The 23,704-nt window shown below is 46.2% G+C and overlaps 1 protein-coding gene across 1 annotated transcript in view; it reads left to right on the top strand.

The window, feature by feature from the left end:
* The window catches only part of PIGU (phosphatidylinositol glycan anchor biosynthesis class U), a 77,811-nt gene that overhangs the window by 50,935 nt on the left and 3,172 nt on the right, over positions 1-23,704 (top strand). Inside the window, exons 8-11 of the mRNA XM_087818782.1 lie at positions 2,995-3,149; positions 4,701-4,844; positions 7,568-7,692; positions 13,982-14,124. Coding sequence (XP_087674908.1) covers positions 2,995-3,149; positions 4,701-4,844; positions 7,568-7,692; positions 13,982-14,124 — 567 coding nt within the window. The remainder of the gene's footprint in view (positions 1-2,994; positions 3,150-4,700; positions 4,845-7,567; positions 7,693-13,981; positions 14,125-23,704) is intronic.

Raw genomic sequence — 23,704 nt, forward strand, 5'->3', positions numbered from 1 at the left:
GAATAGGTCTTGCACATTTCCTGTTACATTTAAATCTAAGTTTTATTTTCCTTGGTGTTATTATTAATGTGGTTCTCTCTACCATTGTGTCCTCTAATTGTTTATTATTTGTGCATTTGAAGGCTATTTGTGTGTTAATTTTTTACCCTGCCACCTCACTGAATTTTTTTGTTGTTGTTTTTATCATAAGTAGTTGTTGCATATATCTAGATACTAATATGATTTCTTTAAGCTGTTTGTGATATATATATATATATATATATATATATATATATATATATATATATTAATAGCTTTTCTTATGTTGAACTAACCTTGAAATTTTGGAATAAACTCAACCTAGTCATAACACAACTTTATCATGATCTTTTTCATGGGTTGCTGAATTATATTAGACAATATTTCATTTAGCATTTTTGCATTTGTGTTGGTTAAGTGATTTTGGTATCAAGCTTATGTTATTTGCTGTGAAGATTACAATCATCTGTTTCTTGTATGTTGGTAGCACTTTCCTATAAAACGGCTGGGCCTGCTTTTTTCTTTATGGGAAAGTTTTTCATTACTAATTCAGTTTCTTAAATGGTTATAGGCCATTCAAAATTTTTTGTTTCTTCTCGAATTAGTTTTTTTCCTAATTTTTTATTTGATGCTTTCAGATCAGTTGAAAGACTAGAATAATAAATATCTTTTATGTACACTCCCCCGTTATCATTTTGCCACATTTTCTGTATCTTAATGTAGATATATCAATTCTTTTCTCTGTTTTCCCTGACTTATTGTCAGGAAGGTTACAGACAATAAGATATATCAACCCTAAATACTCAGCAGCTCTTTGTCTTTTTTTGTTAATCCTCACCTGAGGATAGTTTTCCCTTGATTTTTAAAGAGAGTGGAAGGGGGAAGGAGAGAGGAAGCAGAGGACACAGAGAAAGAGAGCAAGAGAGAGAGAGAGAAACATCCATGTGAAGAGACAAATCAATTGGTTGCATCCTGTATGCAGGATCAAACCTGCAACCCAGGTATGAGCCCTTGACCAGGAATCAAACCCGAGACCCTTTGGTGTGTGGGCCGATGCTCTAACCACTGAGGAACACCGGCCAGGGCTCAGCAGGTAACTCTTAAGAACTGGAGCATTTTTCTACATAACCACAATACTATTAGCACACCCAAAAAGTTGAATTTAACATAGATTCATAGTATCTATTACATACTCTCCAAATTGAAATTCTGAAATATTCACATGGCCTTTAGAGCACTTTTGGAGAGAGGTGGGTTCAGGATCCAATCAAGGATAAATTATTACATTTCATTGTCATCTCCTTTCATCACCTTTTATTTATTTTGTATGACACTGGTGTTTTAATTGAAACATTTAAATTGTTTATGTTTTTCATAGAATATGTCCATTTTGCCTCAGTTTTTAAACACATTGCCATAAGTTTTTAAATTTTATTTAAATATGTTTTTATTGATTTTAGAGAGAGAGGAAGGGAGAGAGTGATAGAAACATCAATGAGAAAGAAACATCAACATTGATTGGCTTCCTCCTGCACCCCCCTTGTCAGGGTCAAACCTGCAACCCAGGGTATGAGCCTTGATCAGGAACCAGCAACCTCTTGGTTCATGGGTTGATGCTCGACCACTGAGCCACACTGGCTGAGCTTAAATTTTATTTCTTAACACTGATGCACCGTTGTTGTCCCTAATGTTGTTTATTTGATCTCTCTTTTTTCTTGATCAATTTTATCAGAGTTTCATCAGTTTCATTAGTCATTTCTAAGAGCTGGCTTTTGGCTTTGTTACTTCCTTACATTGTGACTTTGTTTTCTATTTCATCAAATTCTAACTTTTACCTTTATTATTTCCTTCCTCCTTTGGGGGTTAATTCTATTATTCTTTTTCTAATGTCTTGAAATGGATGTTTAGCTTATACGTTTTCGGCCCATCTATTCAAATATAGGTTTATAAGGCTCTATTTTCCCCTGAGAGTACTCTTTTATCTACATTACACAAATAGTGATATGAGGTATTTTCATAACTATTTCTAACATCAAAATTTTCTATTATCACTTATTTGACTGCTGAGTTATTTGGAAAAGGGTTTAAAATTTTCCTAAGGGTTTTTTTTTTAAATCTGTATTGATTTCAGAGAGAGGAAGGGAGAGGGAGAGAGAGATAGAAACATCAATGATGAGAGAGTCATTGATCGGCTGCCTCCTGCAGGCCCCCGACTGGGGATCAAACCCCTGACCAGGAATCAAACCACTATCTCTTGGATCCTAGGTTGATGCTCAATCACTGAGCCACGCCCAGCCGGGCTTCCTAAGGTATTTTTAGGTTATCCTTTCATTAATAATTTTGATTAATTGCATTATGGTCACAGAATTGTGTCTGTATGAAACAGACTCCTTGAAATTTGTTGATATTGCTTTATGGCCTGATTTAGGTATGTGAAAATTTTGTATAAATGCCCCCAAATGCTTAAAATAAATGTAAGTTCTCCAGTTATTAGGTGTACTGTTCTATATAAGTATTATGTTTTATAAGATCTCAGATCAAATTTATTAGGTAGGCTACTTGTATGTGCTCCTTGTTACTGGTTTTTGTTTCATCTATTCAGTTACCCACTGATGACAGATTTGTCTGTTTTTCCTTTGCAGCTCTATCCATGTCTGTTCTATATATTTTGACAACTGTGTTTTTAGGTACATACAAATTTGGAACTGTTGTATCTTTCTAATGACTTGAACCTTCTGTCATTATGGAATATCTTTCTCTCTCTAATCCATTTTACATTAAAGTTTATTTTACCTGGTAACAGTATAACCAAACTAGTTTTCTTTTTGGTTAGTGTTTACCTAGAGTATCTTTTCAATCCTTTGATTTTTCAACCTTTTTATTTCCTGTGTTTTGCAGGATGGATCTTGAAGTTTAAGCTGATAACTGCCCTCTGTTCTCAACCTCCCTGAATGTACTGTGTTGCTTCTCTCCTAGCGGCAGTACATACCTGTGAAAGTGAAGAGCAAAGCCTTCTGGATCTTCTCTTGGGAGTATGCCGTGATGTACGTGGGAAGCCTAGTGGTAATCCTTTGCCTCTCCTTCTTCCTTCTCAGCTCCTGGGATTTCATCCCTGCAGTCTACGGCTTCATGTAAGTAATGACCTCAGTAGAAAACTCTGGAAGCTAATTTGGTTTTCACAGTTCCAGCTGGAGTCAGAGTACGAGTGACCACAGTGGTCTTCAAACTGTAGTGTGCATCAGAATTACCTTCCACCATTAGAGGATTTAAGTAAGTCTGAGGTAGGGACCAAGAATTTGCATTTCTAACAAGTTTTCAGGTGATACTGATCTGCTGCTCCAGGGCACACACGTAGAGAACCACTGGTCTAGAACATATGTTTGATCTATGAGACTAAAGAGCACTCTAGGGACATCCAAAGTGACTACCAGCCTCTGCCTAGAAGGTTTTGGTTCAGTCCCAAAGAGGAATGGATGTATTCCTCTACTGCAAGAGGGTCTTTTTAAAATAAAGCCACCTCTTATGTGTCAAACTTTTTAGAGAAAATCAAAATGGGTCTGCAGTAAGAATTATGCAGACATTTCCAAATGCTCTCTGTATGGTATGCTGAAGAGGGTAGCCACTGCCCAAGCTTCGAGGGGCTCACAGCCCAGTGAGGTGATAGACACTTAAACCTGTCAGGGTTGGGGAGGTATCTGGAGTGGCAGATTCTCCTTTGGGATTCTGGACTACTAATTTGTGTTAAATCCTGACTGAGCATAACAATGATTTTAGTAATTTCAGCTCTTCATGCTATACCTTGAATAGGAATTTGTAACTCCTTGGATAGAAGTGAAAAGCTTTTCTTGGTTTTCTGCTGGGCCACAGATTGTGTTCTTTACCTCATTTCACAGATAAGGAACTGTAGTTACAGCAGAAGACAAAGCCTTGCCCTGGGTGGAAGCCTGTGTTAGTAAAATCTATTTGTCCTTCATGCTCCATTTGTTCCCCTTTTGAAATTGTGAATTGGCATCAGTTTCAACTCCATATTTTTTCAAATAAAAAATATAATGTAAATTTTTAGAAGAGCCAGAATTGCAGCCCATTTTTATCTGATATAACACAATAAAAAGTTTTCCAGTTAAACCCTTACTTCTCTGATGAGGTCTGGTATGGCTCGCCAGAACCTGCTGATGGTTCGTCAGCCCCTAGAAGTCTCACTGCAGTGGCAGGTGCTCACGCTGTGGTCCTGCTGGGGGGATGCTGAGCAGGAATGGGGAGGAGCAGGATCTTTGAGCTTGCTTCTCTAGGCCAGTCTTTGGAATGCCCCAAAATAGATATTATTTATGTAAAACCCATTCCTCTTTTGTTACAGTACTGAGTTTCTCCTAATTTTAAATTTGGCAGTAAAATAAGGGCTGGTCTTTTGACTTCTAGCATGAATCCCTGCCTCATTTCATATCTTTGATGCATGCCAGAGTTTGGCTCAGCTAATATTTATTATAGGTTGTCATTCTCTAGTTTTTGTTAATTACCTATATCCAGGGTGCCTAGAGAGCCTCTCACATCCTGGTCTCTGTGGAGACAAAGTCATCCTTGGCGTCCCAGTAGTTATCAAAGTCTTTAGGAGAAAACCAGGTCAAAGCAGACCATTTATAACTTTGCTCTTTTTTTTTTCTCTCCCTTTGTTTTCTGCACTCCAGACTTTCTGTTCCAGATCTCACTCCAAACATTGGTCTTTTTTGGTACTTCTTTGCGGAGATGTTTGAGCACTTCAGTCTCTTCTTTGTGTGTGTGTTTCAGATCAACGTCTTCTTCTACACCATCCCCTTAGCCATAAAGCTGAAGTAAGTGGTTGGACCTGCTGCTGCTTTGTTCACAGAATCATTTGTAGCCTTGCAGATGCCCTTCACACTGGGAGCATCAGCTGTCAGATTTATGCCATCTTTGCCCAGGGAACCCTGCCCTCTATCACCCTGAGTGCCAGTACCCAGGGCCAGCAATATAGTCACACATGAGTACAGGCTGGAAGGAGCTCCTTAATTCTTCTCCTGGCCTCACTCTGGGGTACTCGAGCCCATACTGCTGCTGAGTTCACTCACTGTTTTGGATAAGAGCAAAGGTTGGAGTTGTGGGGGTTTGTCTTTGGAAAAAGTGAATCTTGTTGGGTGTCCTGTGTCGGCAGTCCAGTGACAGTTTGCCCAAGGGAACTCAGGATGTGTTAGTTGGGAATCTGGCCACCTCCAGCTCTGTTTAATCTTCTGATCAATTCCCCTCAAAAGGGTTGCCTGTGGAGCTCTCTTCTGCAGTATGAGAGAGTTAACATATGCTGAGCCCAGCTCCATCTCAGGCATTTTTCTAGGTTTTCTGAAGTGTATTCACTCCTAACCTTTCCAGTAGCTCTTGGACGTAGGCATCATTTTATCATCACTCCCATTTTATAGTTGAGGAAATTGACATTCAAAGAAGTGGAATGATTTTTCCCAGAGTCACATAGCTAGTATGCAGTGGAACTGGGATTCACACTCCTATTCGTCTGGCTCCAGAATCTGTGCTCAGCCCCCTGATCTAAGAGAGATCATTTGTAGTAGCCCCCGAAAATGGTTCTGTAATCCTAGCTTCAAAGAAGGGAAAACAGGTACAGATATGCCTGATGGTCCAGGGAAGCCAGGAGAGAGTTTGATTCAGATTTTAAGAGCTTGAGGTCTCTAATCTTTCTGCTGTTCTTCATGGCCAGTAAACCAATGCACATGGCTCCCATTCTGTAAAAGCTCAGAGCTGATGTTTCCTTCTCATGACAGCCTTGGCCTGGCATATGACAGGAATCCATCCTTCCTTGGCCTGGGAGGCTCCAGAACTCTGGCAGCCTTGCCCCAGGCAAGCTCTCCAGCTGTCTGCTCTCCACGTTCCCTGCCCTTGTTCTTGTCAGGCCCGGCCACTGGGCTGAGAGAAGCAGGGAGCCCAGAGCACCTTTCCTTGCTCTTGTCTATATAGCTAGCTCTCCAGTAGCTTTCACTGTCAGATTGTGAAAGGCCACATCATGTGACACCCTCCCCCTCACCTCCTAGTCACCAAGGCCTCAGAGTTTTGGGGACAAAGGATATGAAGATCCCTGACCTCCCCCACTGCTACCCTGCCATGCCCGGATATGAAGCTCCCTGCAGTTTGCTTCCAGTGCCAGCTTTGTGGGAACAGGGCTCTTCAAGCCACCTGTCCCCAGGCAGTGTTGCAGGAGGTTCTGGTCTCCATGCTTTTTGGCACTACATTTTCACTGGCCTTTTCATAGAAATGTTGCAGCTGTTACCACCTACCTAAAAAGCCCAAAGCCAGTGATTTGGATGGTCTTTAGGAAGATGCTCACTGAGCTAGCTGAACCCTTAGAAGCTACAGGACTGCGTGACTTTGCCAAGCTGAGTTTCTGAGGCATTTACTTGTAGAAGGACTGGAGTGTTTGGGTGTGTACATGTTTATCAAATTTTCATGTTTGTCATATCTCAGATTTACACCCATTGAGTCATCCTGACCTTTGACCTGCAAGACAGGAATGTCATTAACCTCTGAAGAAAACCTGCCTGAGCTGGGCATCCAGGAACTGTGCAGATGTAGGCTATGTGCAGGTTGTTTAGATGCAGCTGACCAGGGTGTAGATTTGGCCTCTTTGTGTTTGCCTCCCTTTTGCATGTGGTGAGCTCATGGAGGAGCCCTGGAGATTGAGCTGTTCCCCGCCCTCCCTGATCAGAGCTGTCATCGTGCCAGGCACTCAGGAGAACAGTGTGGTGCTTTGGAGTTCTGAAGACAAACAGCTCCTTCGCTTACTAACTAACTCACCTTCTCTGAGCCTGATTTCCTCATCTGCACAGTGTGGGTGACAGCATTGCCTGCCTCGAGGGGCAGTTGAGGTGTAGTGAGGATCACACATGCAATGTTGCAAGAAAAGGGCCTGGCACAGAACTTAGCAGAGCAAGGGTTCGGGGAATGGTAACCATTTTGTTGTTAGTTTAAGGTAACAAAAACTCCATCCAGTTCGAGCCCTTAAGAGCTGAAAAGCTGCACAGCTCTCAGTTCTCTTTCTGGAAAATAGCTCATGTAGCTAAGGGTCTATAGACCCCACTGACCCAATTGTCAGAGAAAAAGCATCAGCAAGGAAGCACTTCCTGTCCTGGGTCCAGTTGTCAGGGGGGCCTCTGGCAAGGGAGGCTGCCTAATTACACTGTGACAAGCAGTCTTTTAAGCCCAGTAATAAAGAACCTCTGACTTCATTTGTGTTTTTTCCTTGGTGGCTCCTGGGGGGAGGCCTGGAGCTGGTTGTGGGAGGTTGTTGGGAAATGTCTCTGTGGGCTCTTTCTCTAGTGTTTGCTGGGCCCTCCTCACCACCTCTGGGCATCTCTGGGTCCTTACAGTTTTCGCTCTGCTACTTGGCCTGGCCCCAATGTCTTGTGGGTAGTGGAGCCAGCCCTTGCCTAAAGTACCCTGGAGAGTATTTTTGGATTTGAGGGATAGAGTCAGGAATCTCAGGTGGGCCTGGTTCCTGACTGATCTCTGTATGTCTCTCTTTCCTGCCCTACCCCAGGGAGCATCCTATCTTCTTCATGTTCATCCAGATTGCCATCATCTCCATCTTCAAGTCCTACCCAACAGTGGGGGATGTGGCCCTCTACATGGCCTTCTTCCCCGTGTGGAACCATCTCTACAGATGTGAGTATTCCTTCCTCTAATCCTCTGATGGCAGATATGTGTCAGCCTGGCCCCCAGATAAAACAGCCAGGGAAAAAGGAATTGATGGACATTTGATGGGCATCTGCTGTGCCAGCAGCACCAGAAGAGAGGCAGTAACACCTGGCACAGTACCTGCCTCCTAGGTGCTATGGAATAGTGATAAAAATGAAAATAACTACCATTTATTGAGTACTTACTAAGTACCTGGCCACTGTGATTCTAAGAGTATTACATGCATGAGCTCATGTTGTCTTCACACCAGCCTTTGAGGAAAGTATCCCCATTTTGCAGATGAGAAAACAGAGGTACAGAAAGGTAGGGCCAATTATTCAAAGTCATGTGTCTGGTTAGTGGAAGGCTGGCATTGGAATCCAGATCTGTGAGTCTTTAGCCAACACTGCCCAATAGGACTTTCTGTGGTGATGAAAATGCCCTATATCTGCACGGTCTAATAGAGTAGCCACTGGTGTGACTAAACTGAATTTTTAATTCATATTAATTTACATTTAAAAAGCCACACGTGGCGAAGGCTATTGTATTGGACAGTGCAATGCTAGACCTAGGGCTTTGAACCATTTCTCAGAGCTGCACCCAAAGGTCCATAGAAGACAGATGGGCAACATTAGATTTCTTGCCTACATGAAGACCCCTTTAAGCTCTGATCATCTGCTCAGAAGATGACTGCGTGGTGATCTAGTTGTGTTTCCTAGGCTCTCAGTGTTCCCCTCTGTTGGGTTCTTAGCCCTTTGTGTGGTTTCTTCTCAGTATTTGTAGGCTCTGTAGGCTCATGACTCACTTGCCTGTGTCCCCAACCCCCAGGATCAAACCCGACACACAGAACAGCTTGGCAAATGTTTGTGGGTGGGTTTCTTAAACCTCTCTAATAAAGAGGCAGTGTTAGTGGCCTAGCACCACTTGATTCTCTAAACCAGAATGGAAAGGGAGCTGTTGAACTTCCCTTGCCTACAATGGGTGTATAGCATGGTGTCACGATGGCAGGCTTCAGAGGAAGTGAGTCTTTGTTGTTGTTTTGGGGCTGTCTGGGTGTCAACCAGGAAGTGAAACTGACCTGCTGCCAAAAAGAAACCTACCTCTAAGAGTGAGCCTGCGATCAAGGTAAATAGCTGAGTGGGTGGGCTAGGCTTGCAAGTGATGGCCTGGTGGGGCGATGACCAGTCCTGTCTGACTGGGAGGAGGAAGTGGCATCTGCCTGTGACATCCTCATTGCACAGATAAGAATCACCCAGTCGAGAGGGCTCAGGATCAAAGCTTGGGGCCCCTTGGCAGAGCATGGCTAATGACAAACCACAAGACCACCTAACGTGAGCATACCTGTTTATGACAGGTGGGTCTTGGGGAAGTTGACCCTCTTTCCCTGAAAGTAGAGTACTTTTTTCTTAGCTCTCTATCCCACACAGAGCATCTCTCCCTCAGGTAAATATCTTTCATCCCAATGTGCTAAGCACAGTCTGGAGCCACTCACTTGAGTCTTAATCCTGGCTTTCCCACTACTAGCTACCTGTTTTTAAGCAAATCATTTAACCTTTCTGAGCCCCCCATTTTTGCATCTGTCAAATGGGGAGAATATCTTTCATGAGTGTTTTAAGTTCAAGAAAGTATAAATATAAATAACACTGTAGTTATTATCAGAAGTAATAATTATGTGGGGGTGGGGGGTCTTCTGCATAGTTCCATGATCAAAGCTCCAGGCTTGGTAGCCAGAGTCATTTGAATAAACATATTTTTCAAAACTTGAAATAAGCTATTTTATGTCTCTGGGGTGATAAGGCACAAAAAATAAGGATGGAGTTTCTGGAAACCAGGATGATCTGTTAGATGCTGTTGCTGGCTGGCTGGGCAATTTTAGCTTCTCTGAAGGCTCTGCAGAGAGTGTTGGCTGCTGTCCCTCAGAGCCGGCACCTGCAGCAGAGAGTACTCACCTTGCAGTGTCTGATTTGGGGATGACAACTGTGAATCATGACACCCAGCTAGGGGAGTCTTCAGCCTGGTCCTGAGAACCTATGAGTGGAAGTTTTGAGAAGTCTTCAAGCCTAGGTTGAAGATACTCAGACTTTAAATGTGGTTAAGAATTCAGTTTAAACGTTAGTTACCAGTGCTAACATGCCTGCTTACACATTCACCTTTGTGTTTTCCTGTCCTGCTCAGTGGAGAGAAGAGGCCCATGAGCCCTTCCGGTAGTATAGGCACTAGACACCAGGACTCTGTGGTGCCTGGGCCAGGATGAGTCATAGGACACGCAATTGCAGCGTTAGGGAACAGCCTGCTGGCAGAACCTGTGCCCACTGCCGCAGTCCAGCTGAAAGAGCCAGTTACCAAATGGCTGGATTTTGTGTGTTTTATTTTGTTTTTATTTACTATCATATAAAGATAAAAGAATATTGATAATATTGTTTTGAAAAAATATATATATAGCCCAGCCGGGTGTGGCTCAGCGGTTGAGCGTCGACCTAGGACAGGCAATCGGGGTTCGATTCCTGGTCAGGGCACATGCCCGGGTTGCGGGCTCGATCAATGACTCTCATCATTGATGTTTCTATCTCTCTCTCTCCCTCTCCTTTCCTCTCTCTGAAATCAATAAATATATATTTAAAAAAAAAAAAGTATATATTCAAATCTCTGGCACCTCCTGGTGCCTGGAACAAGCTGTCCTATGCCCGGGTCCCTAGCTGCATCTGCTCAGGAGGCAGCAGATCAATGACTGTCTCATCATTGATGTTTCTATCTCTCTCCCTCTCCCTTCCTCTCTTTGAATAACAATATATATAAGTTATAAAGAAGAAGAATAATGCAATAAATTCCCATGTATCTAGCACCTAGTTTAAGAAAGAACACCACCATGACCTTTGAAGTCCCTAAATCTTCTCCTTGCCCCTCCCGATGGCACTGGATTCTTCAAGTGGAATTTTATTTCTGAATGCCTGAAGCTTAGAGAGGGAAAGTGACTTGCCTGAAGTTTCAGTTCGTCGATAGTGGAGCCAGAGATTGGATAAGCTGCCCAGTGAACGTAGCAAGGAACCTGATTCCGTCTGGCCTAGCAGGTCTGATGAAGGGTGAACCCTTCTGCCTCATTAGGCCCTGGTCATCTCTGACATCTCTGACACCTCCTGGTGCCTGGAACAAGCTGTCCTGTGCCCGGGTCCCTAGCTGCATCTGCTCTGGCCTGTCAGCCAGCAGGAGTGAGGAGCAGCTCCCCAGTCCTACAAAGGTCACCACAGGCCAGAAGCCAGCTGGGTGCTGGTGACATTTCCTCCAGGCACATGGGAATGTGTGTCTGCAATTCTTCATGACTGCACCCAGGAACTGTATGTGAGCTTCTCTCAGTCTCTGTGCACTTGGTCACCTTCTTGTTGCCTAATCTGAAACCCAGAGCGGCTGGATGTGTGGAATAAAGACCCACCCGGGCTGTCAGGGCACAGTTTTCTTTTAGGAATAGTGTATATTCTTTTCAGCAAAATAATTTCCAGACGATCAGAAAGAACACTGAGAATGTAAATAGTGATTTCAAAGTGGAAGAATGGTAAATAGATTTGTTATTTCTGGAGGTTGTAACATTGCTTAATAATGATAACAACAATAATAATTTTTAGTGCACACATTCCTTTTCCCAGACTTCCTGTTTCTGGGAGAGAGGATAAGGGGCCTCAGGAAAGCTTGAGTCAAGACTTCAACCTCTTTTTTAGCCCTGCCAGTGTGGCTCAGCAGTTGAGCATCGACCTGTGACCCAGGAGATCTTGGTTCAATTCCTGTTCAGGGCACATGCCCAGGTTGTGGGCCTGATCCCCAGTAGGGGGCATGTAGGAGGCAGCAGGTCAATGACTCTCTCATCATTGATGTTTCCATCTCTCTCCCTCTCCCTTCCTCTCTTTGAAATCAATAAAGATATATTAAAAAAAAAAAAGACTTGAGCCTCTCAGCTTTGAAAACCCAGAATTATGGAAATTTAAGATCAGAAAAGAGAACCTGGGAAGCCCTCCAGCCCAGTGTTTCTAAATTGTGAGATTTCACAGACCACTAAAATTTCAGAAAACTGATGACAGACTTGCCAACTTTTTATTTTGCTGAAGACATTGAAACAGTCAACTACCAGCCATTCATCTCCCTTTCATAAAAGAGAGGACATTTTAGCAAACACCACAACCAGCAACAAAAAACACCTGTCATTTCTCAATAAGAACAAACCTTATGTTGAAAGCATTTGGCTTTAACAAGAACTCTGAGCTACATGACCAGATCATTCTCCCTGTGACAGTGAGTCTGTTGCAGACTGCTGTGGGCCTCCTCTTTGGTAAGATCACAGCCGTGGCTGCATATTGGAATCACGGGGGAAGCTTTTAGAAACTAGTTTGGCTTCCTGGGCCCCACCCCTAGAGACTCTCATTTACTTAGTCTGGGTGGGCTTCCCCAGATGATTTCATTTTGCAACTGAACTTGAGAACCGTGTGTATAATCCAGTCTCCCTCCCAATTGATGAAACCCCCAGAATAGTATTTCACCCAGGCCTTTGTACAGCTGATAGCAACAGCCTTAAGGTTCAGGAGTTTTCCTATCTCTTCAATCTCCCAAAACTCTGACTTAGGAGAAAGTATTTCCTAAAGGTCAGGATCAGATTGGGGAAGGGAAGTTCAATTCGTTAAATGGCTGCTGTTAACCAGGCCCAGTGCTAAGTGTATTTTTTTTAAAGATATTCTTTTAATTTATTTTAAATAATATTTATTAGTTTATTTAAAAATAAATAAAGTATAAAGAAATAAGTAAAAATAGCATGTAATCCTACTGTCAGATATCCCCTGTTGAATTAAAAGGGGGAGAACACAGTGTAGTAGGCAGAATAATGCCCCCTTCTCAACTCCTACTACAATGTTCACATCATAATCCCCCAAACCTGTAATTATATCACTGTTCATGGCAAAAGGACCTTCAGAAGGGGAAAGTATCCTGGAATGACCAAGTGGGCCCAGTGTAATCACAAAGGCCCTTAAGAGAGATGGAAGCCAGGGGTATGTGGGAAATCTCTGAACTTTCCTCGGTTTTGCTGAGAACCTACAACTACTCTAAAAACTAAAGTCTATTTTTCAAAGAAGTGGTGAGGGAAGCAAAAGAGGAGTTCAGAGTAATGCAATGTGAGAAGGACCTAATCTGACATTGCTGGTTGAAGATGGAAGGGGGGTCAAGAGCCAGGAACGCAGGCGGCCTCTACCCGCTGCAAAGGCAAGTGAACGGATTTTCCCCTGGAGCCTCCAGAGGGAATGCAGCCCTGAAGGTACCTTGGTTTTTAGCCTGTGAGACCCGTTTTGGACTTCTGGCCTCTGAGATAATAAGTTATATTGTTTAAGCTACTAAATTCGTGGTAATTTGTTATAGCAGAAATAGAAAGCACACAGTAATCCATCCATGCCAGGTTTTCCACAGGCTTTCCTGTTTAATCCATGTAACACTCCTATGAAATTGGCATTTTAGTCATGTTTTAGGGATAGGGAAGAAACTCAGGGAAACTTGCTGGCAGAGCAGGAATTTCAACCAAGGTCTCTTGAAGGCGAGTCTGTGCCTCACTCTCACACTGCCCTCCCCTCCAGCTGAGCTCACCTGCCTGCCCAGGGACAGTGCTGTACAGGAGGTCCTCCCTGGGGCTTCACGGAGAGCTTCTTCCTGGTGGGATTCCTCATTCCCTCTGGGGGTGGTGGGTGATAGGGAGGGTGTCAAAAAGATTTGTAAATAATTTGAGGGGGGAGTGCGGGACATTTGAAGAGCAAGACAGGAGACCTAGGATATGAATTAAGGAGAATGGAATCTGTGTTTCTAAGACTTGGGGCTGTAGCACCACAGAGACTCACTGTGAGGCTCTAATTTCCATGGGTTCATGCTGCCCTTTCCATCCATGATCCCATTTGGTCAGCACCCTGCTTGGGGAGAGGGAGGGAGTTACTCTTGGACCCTCTGAGGTTGGGGGTAGAGGGCAGTATCTTGCTGCCCATTGCCCAGAGGCATGCATGACATTGCCAACTGTAGCCAGCCAGCCCACAGGGGGAGGTACTGAGTCCAAGACAAGGACCTCCCACCGGCTTTGGGCACAGGGAGCCCTTAACTCAAGGGTCTTAGGTTGGCACCCTGGTGGCACCCCAGTGCCTCAGAGTAGCAGGGGAGGGAGATGTGCTGCCTTTGAGCTATACTGGGCTCTCCCTGGGCCTCTGTGTCCTGTGGGGCTGTCACAGCATCAGCACCAGGCTAATGTGACCATCTGTCTTTGCAGTCCTGCGGAACATCTTTGTCCTCGGCTGTATCATTATCGTCTGCTCCCTGCTCTTCCCTGTCCTGTGGCACCTCTGGATTTACGCAGGAAGTGCCAACTCCAATTTCTTTTACGCCATAACACTGACCTTCAATGTTGGGCAGGTAAGAGTTAAGGGCAGCATGAGGACAAGGATTCATTTTGTGTCCTCAGACGTTTGAGCTGGGTTCTGCAAACTAGGGGTTTGGATGTGAATGAGGGGCAGTTCCCCTGCTCAAGTAGCTCCTGGTGTGATAGAGAAGATAGGGACATGAGTGTGGCAGGGAAAACTGCATCTGGCATTAATGGGGCTCCATGCTGAGCCATTGCCTCATTGAATTCTCATAGCAAGCCTGTTAGATAGTGTTACCCCTATTTTACAAATGGGAACCGAGGCTCACAGAGGTTGCCTCTTGCCCAAGGTCATTGGATGAGCCAAGAACAAAATTCAGGGAAGGCTAGATTTCTGAAGCCACCCTCTTTCTATAACAGTGCCTGGGCTTTGTGGCACCGAGAGTGAGTGCACCATGTGAGGGTGGGGAGGGCAGAGGCAAGAGGAAGAGAGGCTCCAAGGACAGCAGGAGCAAAGACAGGGAGATGAAAAATGGTTGGGTCTAGCTATTGTGTGAGTCTGGAGTGCAAATTGCATGGTTGGGAGTAGCGGGAGAGGAGGCCGTGGGCATCACTGAATGAGAAGTCCCAGCAAGGAGCCCTGGCCCTCCCCGACCCAGGGAAAGCCTCCCCCTTGGTGCTGCCGAGCAGTGGTTTTCAGCATCAGAGTCATGGGGGAGGGGAGGGCTTGTTAAAAATGTAGATTCATGTTGATATGTTTTAAGTCCTATGATTATATTATGACTGTTACCGTTATATGACTTTGATAGTCAAAAAAATTAAAAAGCAGATTTTCTAATCCCACTTCCAAAGATTTTGACTCAGCAGATGTGAAAAACAGAGTCAGAAATTTGTAGTTTTTACAAGCTCTCCCAGAGATTCTGTTGCAGGTGGACTAGCAAGCTTCTCCAAGGTCCCTGTCCATTGTGCTGCGTGTGTTCTCTGTCCTCATTGTGGAGGTCCTGTGGGAATCAGCTCTACCATTTAACATTTCATTTGCCAGGCGTTTCCTGTGCATAATGGGCTGGAAGGGAAGTAGGGCTGGCTGAGAGACTAATGATGGCACTGAATAATCCCCAGGGGGAGTGTTGCCTCCAAGGTTAGCTGCTGGGAAAGAAGGGAGTTAGGGCTTTTGCTTTGAGTGATAGGTCTGGTATTTCCTGCATGGACATTTCTGGGCAATTGATGTCCAGCCCAGCTATTTATCTTGATTTGTGAACAGCAGGAAGAGTGACAGAGGGCCCTGTGGCCTGGGTGGGACCAGCTCTGTCACACAGCAGTTATTGATGATGTATGCTCAACTCCTCCTATGTATGTCCTGCAGGATTCAACTCTGTACCTTGAAGGAATCCAGAAGGCTGTTATGTCTTGCCGAAATCCCCTTACTTTTCCTTTGAAAGTGATGACTGGCACAGGAGGGCATTGGGCCTGCCCTGGAACTCTGGGAGCTTGGCGAGCGCCACTGAAATAGCCCCCATCGTGTTGTCAGGCCATGAGTGTCAGATGTGGGCCAGAGCGCAGGTGCAGTGACTGAAGCACCTGTGGAACTTGCCAGATAACAGCTTTTCTATGTGCTGCCTTTGGCACCTTTATGAAGCAAGGGTCTCTGTAAACGGCATGGGAGATCTCAGCAGGTTGCCATTGAGGGCAAGAGGAACTCACTTGGGAAAGGAGGATGGGCCTGGGGGTGGGAACCACAAGCCAGGTAGATGGAATGTGTTAATGACTGAGCTACTGCAAAAAAACAGGCTGAACTCTTGGCATTGCCTTTTACCTTTTTAATTTTATTTATTTATTTATTTATTTATTTATTTATTTATTTATTTATTTATTTATTTATTTTTTAAACATATCTGTATTGATTTCAGAGAGAGGAAAGGAGACGGAGAGAGAGAGACAGAAACATCAATGATGAGAGAGTCATTGATCGAGCCCTCAACCCGGGCATGTGCCCTGACCGGGAATTGAACCTCAATCGCCTGGATCCTAGGTCCACGCTCAACCGCTGAGCTACGCCTGGCTGGGCGCCTTTTACCGTTTTAAACAAAATTACTTTTTAAATGTATTTTTAATCATACAAGTAATACATGAATTCATTATTGCTGGGGAAAAGAAGTCAAAATAGAAGCATATGGAATGAAACGTAGAGATCGGCTGGGGCCCCATCCCTTCCCACCCAGTGCAGCTATGATCACTAGAGTCAGCCTGGTGTGTATTTGCAAACAACCTTTGTGCATTTACAGACAGTTCTACATACATATGCACACACAAGAGCTATTTTGTTTATATAAAGAAATCACATCCTACATTGCTGTTTTTCACTTAATGATCTCATCTCGCAATCATTTTTTTAATGTCTCCAGCGTCCCACGGTTAGGATGTACCGTGATGTATCTGACTACATAGGCCCCCTACTGATGGACGTTGAGGTTGCTTCTGGTTGTTTTGCTATAAATGGAAGAGCCTTAGGTATCCCTCCACATACTCTTGTATACATATGCCAGTATTTCCTTAGGATAGATTCCAGGGGGTGGAATTTGCTGGAGTGGAGGATATATGCATTGTACATTTGGGCAGATATTGTCAGTTTTCCCTTCAGACAGGCCAGACCAACCTGCAGGCTTCCCAACAGTGGTCTAAGTGCCTGTAGGCTGTGGTTTGTTCAGGTACATCCAGTACAACTGTGTTACTGGCGTCCTAGGGTCTGGGCTTTGTGGCTTGAGCCACAGACAACTCTGTGGGGTCACGTGCTTTCTGGGACTGCTGTCCTTGGGTTCTGCGGCTGCCACTGCCAGATTACTTGAGGGCATGTCAGGTGGGGGCCTTTCTTCACCAAGGCAGGCACTCAAGTCCTATCGCTGTCTTGGGGCATTGGCTGAGGTAGAAGAGCGGCCCTTGCCATGAGGGCCATACTTACCCCTGCCCTCGCACCTGCTGGGAGCCACAGGGTGCAAATATGAAACCTTTAGAATTTTAGTATGAGTTAAATGTCACCTCCTCAAAGAGGCCTTTCATGACGTTCCCCTGCCCCACTGTCTCTTAACCCCCTGTTTGTTTCCTTCATAGCACTTACCCAATCTGTAACTTCACATTATTTATTCTCTCTCTGCCTCCCACACTGGCCTGTGAACTTCATAAAGGCAGAGATCTGCCTGTCCTACCCACTGCAGGGTCCCCAGCTCCCAGTGTTTGGCACAGAGCATTGTTTAGCAAATATCTGTTGAATGAATGAATGAATCAAAGATAGCCAGGGGGGAACATCATGTGGTTAGTGGCCAAATGTGCAGAGAGTGAGCGCTGGAGGAATCTGGAGGGAACAGATACCTTTCCTGCTCTGCGTGGTCAGGAGAAGCCAGGGGAGTGAGGGGCAGGAACTGGACCGTTCAGTCTCAGAGTGAGAGGAAAGGGAGTGGTCTAGGAGGGGAACCAAGTCACCCCCCCTAGCTAAGGTCAGTGTGTGGCTGGCTGCTCTGTCCCCATCCCTTCTCCAGCTTCTGCCAGAACCTGGTCTCTGGCCAGTGAAACCCCAGCATGTCCTCCACATCCCAAGCCAGCCTCTGCTTCAGTCTGACCTGTCGTCAGTGCTTCCACTGAAATGTATGGCATTCAGGGACGTGTCCTCAGTCCCACAGCTAGCTTTCCTCAGCTCTTCTGCTGGGACGCTGCCTGAGTCACCTGGTCTTCATTTTCCTCTCCCTGGGCAAGATATATCGGAGCTATCCTGGGAACCAGATGAGAATGGATTTTCAGCAGGTGACCAGAGCCAGGCCCATCATTGCTGAATCAGGAGCTGAGTATAGGGAACATTTTGGCCTATGGATTTTTAAGTCCTTCTCTGTTTGAGTTGGTCAGTGCCATACCCTATAATAGAACAAATTATTGGTAGATTATTAGTTACACCAGCAGGTAAACCACTAGTGACTAGGCCCTATCCTTTCCCCTGGGGCCATTAGGTATTTTTTAGCATGTGGCATGGATCATTTGCTAATTATAATTGTGCCTCAGAGTCAGTAACCAGGAAATGACAACAGCACACTGTCCATAGAGGGTGTGTGTGTGTGTGTGTGTCTGTGTGTCTGTGTGTGTGTGTGTGTGTCTGTGTGTGTGTGTGTAGGGACTGGGATTGGTTGTTTGAGGTCCCCCTCTACTTCCTTAACTGTGTGACCTTCAGTAAGTGAGTGAATTTCTCTGGGTGGCAGTTTTCTCCCACCTCTCAGGGTGTTGAAAAGATTGGTCATGTAATGTGTGGGTCCTATTGCCATTATTCATATGTTGACATGGGAAATAGCACAAACGTGCTTTTCAAATACCCAGAGCAAATTCCTAGGGGACCGTTCAGACCCAGAAACCAAGGGAAGGAGAACAGTTCCCTCCTCTTTGTTTTTGACCCGGTTCTTCTGCAGGTCAGTGACTCACAAACGAAGAATGGTCATCAAGGATGACATAGAATCAAGGAATGCATTTAAATTTAGCCTTTCTCCTTCCCTCCCTCCCTCCCTCCCTCCCTCCCTCCCTCCCTCCCTCCCTCCCTCCCTCTTTCTTTCTTTCTTTCCTTCTTTCTTTCTTTCTTTCTTTCTTTCTTTCTTTCTTTCTTTCTTTCTTTCTTTCTTTCTTTCTTTCTCTCTCTCTCTCTCTCTCTCTCTCTCTCTCTCTCTCTCTCTCTCTCTCTCTTTCTTTCTTTCTTTCTTATTTCTCTCTCTCTCTCTCTCTCTCCCTCCCTCCCTCCCTCCCTTCCTTTCTCTTTCTTTCTCACTCTTTCTTTGAGGGTACATTTATTAAAGCTGGGGACAGTGAAACAAAGAAGAGCCTAGCATAGAAGGAGCAGCAGGAGAGCCTAGGACTGGCTGCTTTGGCTCACTGGGAAGTCAGAGAGAAGGGGGCCTTGGAGATAGGGTCAGGGGACAAGCCCTGGACGAGCTGCTGCTGCTGCCCCTTTCTCCCCTGGTTACAAGTCTCCTGGGGTCCCCCAGAGGAGGAGATGCATGCCTGAGGGGGAGGGAGAGGGAGAAGGGAATGGTGGGGGTGTACTCCCCAGAGGGGGAGTGTGCCAAATTTAGCTTTTTAAAAAGAGTAAGATAAGATGTCCCACTCACCCTAATTGAACTTAAAAACAGGGAACATAGGAACCTTTCCCCCAAATTATAATAGGGGTTCATGTTTAAAGAGAACTTGCTAGGGGCTAAGCTCATATGATCTCTAATCTTCTGGATCATATGCTTGTGCTGCCTTCTGGACCTTTCCCTGTGCTCATGGAGAAGGAGTTTTACGTGTGTGTGTGTGTGTGTGTGTGTGTGTTGTTGGCATCACAATGGAAGTATGACTTTTTTCCTTTTAATAGACACTGTGGTGATCTTCCATGTTCATACATGAAAGGAAGCTCCTTTTTAAGTCCCACATATGTGGACTCACCACACCTGACGTAACTACTCCCCTACTGACAACCCTTTAAGCTGTTTTATTTTATTTTATTATGATAAGGAATTCACTCTTTGAGGGAGGCACTGTTATTATCCCCTGATGATACAAATGAGGAAGCCGAGGCCCGGAAGTCACAAAACTCCAGAGGTGTGCCCATCGTCATGCCCTTGTTCATCACGTCCCCTCTAGACTGTGGGTTCCTGAGGCAGCCCCTGGTCTCTCCTTCAGGACCATATCCCCAGCACCAACAAGAATATTCAGTGACTGTTTATTGGTGAATAAATGGAGTGAGTGGGAATCAGAAACCACATTTTATGACCAGTGATCTCAGAATCTTGTACACCCTAACCTCCCAGTTTCAGTCTGTTTGGTCCAAGGTGGGCCTATGGCAGGTTCTGCTGGATTCCTAGGGGGTCAGCTAGAGCCCCCTCCCCCTCTTACCTCTATGGCAGGCCCTGAGAGCCCCACAGAGCCCTGCTCTGTGTCACGCCTGCTCACCCCCTTCCCAGACCCTGTTCTGTGCTACAGACCCTTTAGATCCTGGGCTGGCCCTGCTCTGGCCATTCTGCTTTCTGTCTCCAGGGAGGCCTGGAGCCCTGGGGTCTGGGCACCAACCTGTTGGCATGTTGGGCCCTGCTCAGGACTCACTCATTCACTTCAGGATGAATGAAACCACAGTCCTGTCTCCTGGAACTGCCTCTCAGTTAGCCATGTGTGTCATTCTGGGGAGTGGGATCAGGAAGGCAATGTGAGGGGACATGTGGGGAGCTCAGCAGTGTTGGGTGGTGTGTAGCCCCCACTTGTGGACAGGTGGGGGCCCATTCCAGGCTTATTCCTGTGGGTCGTGTGTGGGAAGATTGGTTCCCTGACTTGAGGTGCCCATGGCCCAGGCTGAGCCCTTGTCCAGCTGGGTGTGCAAGTTTACTTTGATTTCCTCATTGGTAGCATTTGTCAAGGTCTTAGTTCATTCCTTTGTCCCTCTGATCGGCAGACCGTTAGCTCAGTGCTCAGCACTCCAAGCTGGTCTCTCACAGGCTTTCCTATCCTACCCCCACAGCCAGAGCGACAGGAAGAGCTCTGGTTAAATGGGGGGGGGGGGGGGGCGGCCATAAGGCCTGGGCTTAGGATCCCTGAATTCCACAGCAGCTCCCAGCCCCAGCCACCTGGCTCACTGGCCTTAGACAGGTCACAGAGCTTCTTGGGCCTGATTACTTGCAGGTATGCATCAGGCACCTGCTGTATGCCAGACTCCCTAGGGGAGGACCAGACACAGCCCTGCTTCTAGGGAGCCCACCCTCTGTGGGAGACAAAGAGGGAAATAGGCAGGGCTAGGGCAGCCGGTAGGCTGTGAACAGGACAGACAGCCTAGGGAGCTCAGAGCTGGCGATTGAGGAAGCTCTGGAGGGAGGCCGCTTCTGAGTGGAGTCTGAGACCCAAGAGGTGGGGGAGGGAGCTAGCCAGCTAGGGTGGAGGTAGCTCTGTGGGACTGGTGAGTGCCACCTGATAGGAACGAGGCCATTTCAGGACAGCAGTGGTCAGAGCCACGTGGCCTGCTTGGGCCTCATTGTGCTGAAGACCAGGCTGAGCTTTTGGTTTTAAGCTGAGGACAACTGTGATAAGATTCATGCTCTGAGAACCTCACTCTGCCAGGATGGGAAGAGAGGTGAGGGCTGTGAGCTTGAATCGGAACACAGGGAGGAGGCTGGTTCAACCTGGCGAGAGGGGTGGTGCCTCAGTTTCCTCAGCCTAGCAGGGCAGTTGTGAGGAGTTGGGTGGGCAAAGCTCCTGTCATTTGGAAAGTGCCATGTAGGAAACGATTGCCATAGGAGTCAGTTTTCTGTTTGTTGAGATCCTGCTTCCAAGAGTATCTTCTGTCTGGCTCAAATAAATTTTTATTTAAAAAAAGAGAGAAAGAAAAGAGAATGGTTGCCTTCACAGCTGGCTTTGATCTTACTTTGTGACCTTCCAGACCCCAGGACTGACGCCCCATGATTTCCCTATTATTTTGCATCTTTAGAGCTAGAGGATGGAGCTGTTTCTCCACCATCTCCTCCCACCGTGTGCATTCAGGCCTCTGAGTTGTTGGTCATTCCCCAGCCCTGCTCACCTCTCAAGTCCGGTTAGCCCCTCTTGCTCCCTGTTTCCTACATCCCTGCAGTGGGTAGGGGGTGCTGCCCTTTGATTGCTGACAGTGACGACCCCTGAATCCCCCCAAGTGTGGGATGGCTGTCAAGGGTCAGCGTCTCCAACAGCAGCAAGAGACCTGGGGAAGTGGGACATGCCTGGGGTAGCAGCACCTGCTTCTCCAGGTAGCTGCCTCCCAGGGGCCAGTGTTGGCTGAGGCTGCTCTCCTGAGCCCTGAGGCTTCTATTAAAGGCCTTGCTGGCTTGGACATTTGTGCCTTTTTCCAAAAAAACTCTATCTCCTTGGCTAAGTGACAGCTGTGAATGGGAGCACAGCCTCCATAGAGGTGTCAGTGTATATGAAGCGTCAGCATGGACTCAGCCCCTCCCAGCACCCTGAATTGAGGAGGTTATGGGACAACCCTGTGGAAGAGCCAGGGTTTGGCCCTCAGGCAGGATGGGCACTGCAGCCTATACACTTCACTTATTCCCATGTGACCCCAGGTAAGACCCTTAACCTCTGAGTTTGCTCATCTCTAAGTGGGGCCCATAAGCCCTACCCCAGAGTGTTATGAAGATTCAGTGATATGCTTCTTAAAAAGGGCAGATACTCAACCCAGAATGAGTTGGTTTCCCTGTCTCTCCTCTCTTCTACCCTGTAACTGAGCATGTTCTGACCGTTTCATTCTACTTCTGATCTACCCCTCTGTCCCTGACCACCTGTTTAGCAGCTGCCCCCTTAAAGCTTCATCGTGGCCTAAAGGCGAGTCCTGGAGCCCTCACTGGGGCAGTGCCAAGGGGATGGGGACTGGCAAATTATTCCCAGAGTGTCAGCCCTGTGCCAGATCTGGGCCCACAGGGCTGGAGCAGATACCGTCCCATTTGGTGGGGAGGCCAACAGGAAATGACTTCACTTCAGGGGTCAGTCACATGACTAAGTGTGGGTAAGAGAATACTCTGAGGGCAGGAGATGGAAATGATGCCTCTCGAGGGGTAAGTAGAGCCTTTGGCCTCTGAGCAGGCAAGGGAAGGGTGCTTGTATGTGCGTGCGTGCGTGCGTGCGTGCATGTGTGTGTGTGTGTGAAAGATCCCCCAGGGGCCAGGAGAGTGAAGGAGGCATTGGGGGAGAGAAAGAGGGCTGAGTCAGAAGTTTGAGGAAGGGAATTGGCAGGACTTGGTGGTTGATGGCAGGAGAGAGGCTCAGCCACAGTCAATGAGGGCAGCTCTAAAGAACAGCTGCTCTTCAGGTCTCTGAAAGCACAGAGGGACAAAGCAAGGCGAAGGGGAGCCACCAAAGTGGGGAATAAACTAGTTAATCACTTATTTTACAGATGAGGAAGAGGCAGCTTAGGGAAGGGGGAGTGACTTGCACAGGGTCACACAGCCACTAACTCACCCATGGAATATCCACTGCCCCTTGCCTAACTTCCCTGTCCAGACTGGGCAAAGGGGCTCTGGGTCTGCAGCTGCTGTGTTGGCTGAATCCCAGGGCCTCTTGGAAATCCCTTCTCCTCAGCCCAAAGGGAAAGCTTCAAGGTCAGAAGAGGTTGTCTCAGCCAGCCTGCAACCAGCCAGGGGCTTCCCTCTGAAAGAGCCAAGCCTCTGTGCCAGCCTGGTGTCCTCGAGATGCCCTGTCCCTGGGGGCAGGAGCAGGGCACCCACTCAAGACTAGTGACCTTCTGTTCCAGACAGACTAAGCCAGTACAGGGCTCTTTTTCTCCACGTGCCCTCCCCTGACACTTCATCATGCAGATATCCACACAGCAAAGTTGGAAGATTGAATATTGAACACCCATATACCAACCACTGGACTCTGACATTAACATTTTACTCTACTAGTGTGATTGCTAATTATCCATCCCTCAATCTCTCTTTTATTTGATGTATTTCAAAGTGAAATGCAGGTTATCAGTACATTTCCTGCTACATATTTCAGCATGTATATGATTAGCCAAAGCTCAATAACTATTGACATTTTTCATATGTGAAATCTACATACAGTGAAAAACACAAATCTTACATGTACATTTTCCAAAGCTGCCTTTGACTCAGC

Source organism: Miniopterus natalensis, chromosome 7, assembly GCF_054644295.1.
Source record: "Miniopterus natalensis isolate mMinNat1 chromosome 7, mMinNat1.hap1, whole genome shotgun sequence".
Taxonomy (NCBI): Eukaryota; Metazoa; Chordata; class Mammalia; order Chiroptera; family Miniopteridae; genus Miniopterus; species Miniopterus natalensis.